Raw genomic sequence first — 8385 nt, 5'->3', positions numbered from 1 at the left:
GGCAGAGGGGTTAGGGGTGATTAGACAGGCATGCAGGTGAGCAGTTAGGAGCCAGCAGTCCTGGATTACAAGAGGGATATCCAACTGCCAGGGATCAGGCCTAAACCGGAAGTGGGACATCCCCTGAGGGGTCCCAGATTGGAGAGGGTGCAGGCTGGGCTGAGGGAGACTCCCCCCACCCCGAGTGCACAAATTTTTGTGCACTGGGCCACTAGTATATATGTAAAAGGCTAATATGCAAAGTGTCCCCTCAGGAGTTTGACCGGGAGACCGGGAGTTCGATCACTCACTATGATGAGTGCTGACCACCAGGGGGAGGCATGAAATGAAGGAAGGCCCCAGCTGGTAGCTGGAAGGAAGGCCCCAATCGGCCCTGCTTGCTAGCCAGGCCTAGCGACCCTATCCGTGAACGAATTTCATGCACCGGGCCTCTAGTATAAATATATAATGGAATATCCATATAATAGGTTACCACACAGCAAAAGTAAGGAACAAATGTTGCTACACATTCAGTGGATAAATATCATAGGCATTACTTTGAGCAAAGAAAGCCAGAAACAAAAGAGTGCTCTTGTACGTATCCAATTTATATGAAGTTTAAGGACAGGTAAAACTAATAATGGTGATAGAAGCCAGAATATAAATTACTAGGGAGAATGTGATGATATTGACTGGGAAGGGCCATGAGAAGTCCTGCTGAGGAAATGGAAAGGTTCTATATCTTTATCTGGATAATGTTTATATGAGTGTAAAGATATGTTAAAATTTTATACCTCTGTTTATATTGCTGAGTTATCCAGCAGTTTGAAGGATTCAGCCCCATCCTCTATGATACTGTAGAAGATTACCTAGCTGTAGTTATGGGGCAGCCCAGAGTAGCTCTTACTTTCTCAAAACATAATTATTCTCTTAAAATAAAAGACAGTATATTTGCAAAAGCACACTGCTGACTACAGGGAAGAATTTGACATAAGGTGTGAGAGATTGTTCCTGGATAATGACATTTAACCATTATTAGACAATTCTACCCATATGCTCAGATTTCTTCAGAACAACCAGCATCTATATGATTTTGCTCTCTTTAATAAAGGTAATTTGTTAAGCTAATAATGACAGACAATTTAATGTTTTGCTTTTGATAAACAGTTTGACAAAAAGAGGGGGGCAGGTAAAGCCCTCTGTTCTTTCACTAGGTCATGATATGGGGATTTTGCAATAAGCCTACCTTGCCTATACATGGGTCTTGAAGCCAGGCTTAGAGTGAATGTGTTAAGATTCATGCCACATGATGTATTAGATGGTTGGGGCTCTGAAAACCAAACAAAAGAGGGTGTCTCAGACACCCAAAGGCCAGGAGCAGCTGCTATGGAGATTTCCGTTGGCTATGTCAGGAGCTTATTTCAAGGGCAGGATTGTTGTTTGGCTTCTGTCAATGTTTTTCTATATTTGTGAGCAAGAAAATACAAGAGAATTGTTTAGACCAGTATGCTGGATGTCTGCCCATGACATTTAATTCTCTTGTCATGAAGGCTAAGAAACCACTGATGATTTTGGTCCTTAATTTGAAGGGTGGTTAGGGAGGGGAGCATGTCTACTGAGGCTTTAACTATAGGCCAGTAATCAGAATAACACAGGAGGGGGCACCTTCAGCTTGTGCAAAATAGATTGTGTAGTCCAGAATGGCCCAGTTGATGGTGGGAAAAGGTGCAGGCTTTCCAGACAGGATGACTTATTCCATTGCTATTAGTGACTTTTGAGGGAATGAGTGATGAAATGCTCACTATCCTCTCTTCCGACTAGAAGTACACACTTAGGACATTCAGTTCTTTGAGAAGCCACTTGAGGTTAACATTGGTATGAGGTTAAGGAGTGAGCAAAAAGACTCTCACCCAATCTTTCTCTTGAGTAGTGCAATCTCACTGTATCAATTACTTGATTCTCCCTCATTACAATTCTTCTTTGTACAGCACTATCTCTCTGCATACTTAACTCATTCTTATTTTGCACAGCTTTTCAAAGCCTTCAGAATGGTTTGATGCACCTTAGCTCTTATAATTCTCCCAAGAGCTATGTAAGTTATGTGAGAAACATTTTGTCCCCCTTTTTCAGATTAACTGGGGCCAGAAAATATTAAGTGACTCATCCAAGGAAATAGCTTGAAAGAAGAAGAGCTAAGTAAGTTGACCAAACATCCAATGTTGTCAGATACTGTCCCAGTTTTAGCACTGAAAGTTCAATACCACATGGTAGCCTTTTATGCCTGAGCAAAGGGATGATTGGGTACACCTATATCTAGTATCAGAACACATATCTCACAACTGTCTCAGACCAATGCTAATGCTACTGCTCTATGCCATCTGTATTCCAAGAATTATTATCTGAATGTTTTCCCTTCTCTACATCTTAGTGCACCAGGGCATTTATTCATGCTGTGTCATTTTCCACTTCTACTCTACCTAGGACAGAAGCAATACCAGTTAGGTGTCCTCAAAGGTACTTCACACAATTTTGATAAAAAAAGAAGTGTCCTTCAGCTTTCTCAGCCACAGCGTTCTATTTGCTCACCTCACATGGATGGTGTGTAATTTGCATCTATCCGATGATTAGTTGCCTTGAGCAATTTCTCATATCTCTTGGCCATCAGTATGTCTTCTTTGGAGAAGTGTCTACATAGGTATTTTGCCTATTTTTTAAAAAATTTCATTGCTTCTTCCTTTTCTTAAGTTCTATGAATTCTTTATATATTTTGGAAACTAACCCTTTATCAGATGTGTCATTGGCAAATATGTTCTCCCATACAGTGGGATTCCTTTTTATTTTGTTGATGGTTTCTCTTCCTGTGCAGCTGTTTATTTTGATGTATTCCCATGTTGGGGAGCACACAAGACTTGGTTGGAAAGTTTGTAAGGAGGACATTCTGAGAAAAGGGAAGTGTGGGAAGGCCGCCTGCCCTATTTATCAGAATTCCGATGTAAGGGAGACTTAGGGGAGTATTGAAGGTGGCGCCCCTAATTATTCTTTGACCTTTCCAAACAAGTCTGTGTACGTGCAGATCCCTGGGTGTTTACTGCAATCCTTATGCTTAATCCCTGGATGCCCTTGCCTAGAGGACAATGTAAACACATGTGTCCTCCCAAGATTACTCACCCTACTGATTGTATCTAAAGATAAAAATTCCAATAAAAGCCTAATGAGGCAGGCAGTCGAGGCTGCTTGGACCTTTGAGCCAGGCAAACCCCTTAGCCCTCTCTTTCACAGTGATTACTAGTATACATTGCAATCAAAGGAAAGGCAGATAGGTGGGTTACAGGAAATTCATTGATGATAGACTAGAGAGGCAGGAGAAAGCAGAGTAGGGAAATCCCTGGGATTGGATAAAAAGTAAAATGATAGACACATACTTTGCCCTAGGAGATGTATCAGCAAACATATTGCTAGGAGATACGTCTGAGATTTTGCTGCTGAAGGTTTCTTCTAGGATTTTTATGGTTTCACAACCTACATTTAAGTCTTTTATTCATTTTGAATTTATTCTCTTGTATGGTGTAACTTGATGGTCTAGTTTCATTTTCTTGCATTTACTTGTCCAATTTTCCCAAAATCCATTTATTGAAGAGACTGTCTTTTTTATATTTTTATTGACTTCAGAGAGGAAGGGAGAGGGAGAGAGAGATAGAAACATCAATGATGAGAGGGAATGAAGAGACTGTCATTACCCTATTGTATGCTCTTACTTCTTTTGTCAAGTATTAATTGAGCATAATGGCTTGGGTCAATTTCTGGGTGCTCTGTTCTGTTCCATTGATCCTTATGCCTCTTCTTGTGACAGTATCAGATTGTTCTGATTATAATGGCTTTGTAGTATAATTCGATATCAGGTATTGTGATCCCTCCAACTTTGCATTCTTTTCTCAAGATTGCTGTGACTTTTGGGGGTCTCTTTTGGTTCCAAATAATTTTTTGGATTATTTGTTCTATATCTGTGAAAGATGACATTGCCATTTTAAGAGGGATTGAGTTGAATCTATAGATTTCTTTGGGTATTATGGGCATTTTAATAATTATGTTAATTATTCCAATCCATAAACACAGTGTATTCTTCCATTTGTTTGTATATTTCTCTGTTGCTTTTCTCAGTATCCTGTAGCTTGCTGAGTATAGGCTTTTTACGTCCTTGGATAAGTTTATTCCAAGATATCCTTGTTGTTGTTGTTGTTGTTGCAATGACAAACGGTTTTTTTGTTTTTTTAGTTTCTCTTTCTGAGAGTTCATTACTGGTGTATAGAAATGCCATAGATTTCTGGATGTTAATTTTGTATCTTGCTACTTTTCCAAATTCATTTATTAAATCTAGTAATTTTTGGTGGAGTCTTTAGAGGTTTCTATGTATAATATCATGACAAACTGTGAATAATGAGTTTCATTTCCTCCTTTCCAATTTGAATAAATTTTATTTTTTCTTCTTATCTGATTGCTGTGGCTAAGACTTCTAGTACTATGATGAATAAGAGTGGTGAAAGAGGGCATCCCTATCTTGTTCCTGTTCTTAAGGGAAATGCTTTTAGTTTTTGCCAATTATGTAATATTAGCTGTAGTTTTGTGATATATGGCCTTTATTTGTGTGATTGCTCTATATCCACTTTGCTGAGAGTTGTTATAAAAAATGTGTGCTGGATTCTGTCAAATGCTTTTTCTGCTTCTATTGATATGATCATATGACTTTTATCTTTCAGTTTGTTTATGTGATGTACCATATTTATTGTTTGGCGAATATTGCACAGGCTTGTGTCACCAAAATAAATTTTCCTTGGTCATAATGGATAATCTTTTTTAATATATTTCTGGGTCTGATTTGCTGATAATTTGTTTTAGATTTTGGCACGTATGTTCATCTGGGAAATTTTGCCAGTAATTTTCTTTTATTGTAGTTTTTCTGGTTTTGGAATTAGGATAAAGCTGGCCTCATAAAAAGAACTTTCTTTCTCTTGAATTTTTTGGAATATTTTGAAGAGGATAGGTGTTAGTTCTTCTTTGAATGTTTGTTAAAAAGCCCTGTTAGTCTGTCAGGTCCAAGACTTTTGTATCCTGGGAGGTTTTTTGTTATTGTTGTTTGTTTGTTTGTTGTTGTTGTTTGGTTGGTTTTTTATCACTGCTTCAATTTCAGCAGTTGTTATTGATTCACTCAGATATTCTGATTCTTCCTGAGTCAGTTTTCGAAGATTGTATGCTTCTAGGAATTTATCCTTTTGTACAGTTTGTTCAATTTGTTGGGATATAGTTGTTTGTAATATTTTCTTACAATCCTTTGTATTTATGTGGTGTCAGTTGCTTCTTCACTTCTCTCTTTCCTAATTTTATTTATTTAGGTTCTCTCTCTTTACTTCTTGATGAGTCAATCTCTCTATGTGGTCTACTCTTTACGCCATTGTTATTGATTTTTTTTTTTTTACAGAGAGGAAGGGAGAGGGATAGAGAGCCAGAAACATCGATGAGAGAGAAACATTGATCAGCTGCCTCCTGCATACCCCTCACTGGGGATGTGCCCGCAACCCAGGTACATGCCCTTGACTGGAATCGAACCTGGGACCCTTCAGTCCACAGGCCGATGCTCTATCCACTGAGCCAAACCGGTCAGGGCTACGCCATTGTTTATAAGGATTCTCCTCAGCTAGTCTTCAGTTGGTTATTCAGGATGGTTTTACTATATTTTAGTTGTAACTCCAGTTTGGTCCTCAGAAAATGTCAGTGTAGCTTCCACTTAATCAGCCATCATTTTGGAATCCTGCATTAGCTGTTTTAGGCAGGCTTCCCCCAACTCTATCTCCAAGTCTGAGACAAGTTTAAGAGTACACAGAAATTTTAAAAATAAATAAATAAATAAGATTAATTGGGCACATGAATCAAGTGACATAGAAGCTACTACTTAACTTACAATCTATTTCTACTAGTTCCCTAGTTTTTTTATGTTCTATTCCCATAGCCCTCCCACCATGGATTGCCAAGAAAATGAATATTGGGACCAATGGGGACGGTGTGTCACTTGCCAACTGTGTGGCCCTGGACAAGAGCTCTCCAAGGTAAGTCCTGGTGGTCAGAATATTTCTTCTGTTACATCTTAGGAACCATCTGGCAATTGAGAGGGTCCAAAATTGGGAGAGCCCCACATGTGCTTAATACAGTCCAATGGGCAAAATATGGAATCCAAAGATTATAACAATAGCTGTAATAGCTCCAACAAGAAGTCAGCCTGCCAAGGTGAGGGTCAGAAGGGGTTGTTTTCTGCTACCTTGTCTTCCAAATCACTGGTTTGATCCTTGGCTCCATCTAACTTACTATTTTTTTAAAAAAATATATATGTTTATTGATTTCAGAGAGGAAAGGAGAGGAAGAGAGAAAGAGAGAAATATCAATGATGAGAGAGAATCACTGATCAGCTGCCTCCTGCATGATGGGGGAACAAGCCCGCAACCCAGACATGTGGCCTGACCAGGAATCGAATATTTTTGTTAGTAACAGATCTGATTTACTAAAGTATGTGGCCAACTGGCATAAAGATTATATTTTCAGTCTCCCTTGCAAGCAGCTGTGGCCACATGCTGTGAAAGCACATTTTGGCAACTTCTAGAAACCTCTTTTAAATGGCAGTTGGCATGTTCCCTTGGTTTCCTTTCTCCGTTATCCCTTCCTTCTACCTCATGGCTGGAGCTAAAGCTGCCACCGTAGTCCATCAGTGAACTTGAACACCAAGGTCATGCACAGAGGAGCAATGGCCAGAAGCTGCTAAGTTCCTGAGAATTTGGTGGACTACACCAGCCTTGGACCGCCTACCTCTGGACTTTCATATGAGAGAAATAAATTCCTAACTTGTGCTTATCAGAGGTAGGGAACCTTTTTTCTGCCAATGGCCATTTAGATATTTATAATATCATTCTCAGGCCATGCAAAACGACCAACTTAAAAATTAGCCTGCTACTGCTGGTGGGAATGCAGACTGGTACAGCCACTGTGGAGAACAGTATGGAGTTTTCTCAAAAAACTGAAAATGGAAGTCCCATTCAACCCAGTGATCCCACTTCTAAGAATATGTCCCAAGAAACAAGAAACACCAATCAGAAAGGATATATGCACCTCTACTCATCCGGACTCAAACTTACAAGAGAGGGAGGCAGGGTGGGAGGGAAGGCCTCCCGTTAGGTGGTCAGAAACGGAATGTGCTGCACGCTTGAGTAGGCCTTCCCGGAGGCGAGGCCAGAAGGCCAGAAATTTAGACTTTAAAGTCTTCTCAAGATAATTACATAATCATTGTTACATGCATGTGCTAAAAGTGTCCAAAAGGCACATTTAAAATACCTCCGTTTCTCCTCAGAGGGAAGGCAGAGGAGGGTGGGGGTAAGGGGAGGAGACCAAACAAAAGACTTATATGCACATATATAAGCATAACCAATGGACACAGACACCAGGAGGGTATGAATGGGGGAGGGGGCAGGAGGGCAATGGGGCAATAAGGACACATGTGTAATACCTTAATAAAGAAAAAAATTAAACTGCTATATTTGCTCAAACATTTAATTAACTCACCCCTACTGCTTTGGCAGGGCCAGACCAAATGATTTTACAGGCCTGATACGGCCCGGGACATTTCCCACCCTTGTGCTAGATGGAGCAATTGGCCATAATTCTTCACTCCTCCCCACATGTACATCCTTTCCATGTCCTCACCACAGGCAGAGCGTGTTCCCCACCCCTCTGACTTTGGGCTCAGCCAATGTGACTCCTTCATGGGTAGAAACAACAGTTCTGAGCCTGGGCCTTAAGAGACCTCCAGCATTTTTTCTGCTTCCCGTTTTTCACCTCTTCCTTTACCAGAAGGATAACTCTGGTTAACCCAGCCCCCACCCCAATCCAAGGTGGAAGGGACCACCCAGTCCAACCACAGAGCTCAGTGAGATGCAGGGTTGCCTCAGCTGCCACAACCCGAGAAGCACCCAGCTGAGCTCGGTGTAGATTCGCCAAAGCACAGCCCACAGTTGAAAAGGATGATTAACATCAGCCAGTGAGTTTGGGGATGGGTTGTTGTTTAGGACTACTAATGGGTGCACTTGTTCAAGCTGCTGCCATTTTGCCTCCCTCGTGTTCAGAGCCAAAGCAAGTCCCTACTTTTAATTCAGATACACACGGCGTGTAATCCAAAGTCCCAACCTTCCAGGAGCCTGCAATCAAAATGGGAAAAGAGGAGCCAGGTTAATTTCATGAGGAAGGAGTCTTTTCTAAAATGGCTGCTGTAACAATGGGCTGTATCTAGACAGAAAAAAATAATAATAATTAACCCCTAACTCATTCTACACACAAAAGTGATTGAGATGGCTCACAGACCCAAACATTCAA

The 8385-nt window shown here is 40.5% G+C and overlaps 1 protein-coding gene across 2 annotated transcripts in view; it reads left to right on the top strand.

The window, feature by feature from the left end:
- EDA2R (ectodysplasin A2 receptor) overlaps positions 1 to 8385 on the top strand; it is a 45285-nt gene that overhangs the window by 12326 nt on the left and 24574 nt on the right. Inside the window, exon 2 of one of the 2 annotated variants that reach the window (XM_006757509.2) lies at positions 5981 to 6077. In XM_006757509.2, the coding sequence (XP_006757572.2) occupies positions 5991 to 6077 (87 nt within the window). In that variant the 5' untranslated portion in view covers positions 5981 to 5990. Of the gene's footprint in view, positions 1 to 5980; positions 6078 to 8385 lie in introns of those variants that run through there. The other variant, XM_015559918.1, reaches the window with a different exon arrangement.

This window comes from Myotis davidii, unplaced genomic scaffold (assembly GCF_000327345.1).
Source record: "Myotis davidii unplaced genomic scaffold, ASM32734v1 scaffold995, whole genome shotgun sequence".
Classification (NCBI taxonomy): Eukaryota; Metazoa; Chordata; class Mammalia; order Chiroptera; family Vespertilionidae; genus Myotis; species Myotis davidii.
Note: the sequence above shows the minus strand (reverse complement) of the source record. Positions and strands in the feature narration are given on the sequence as shown.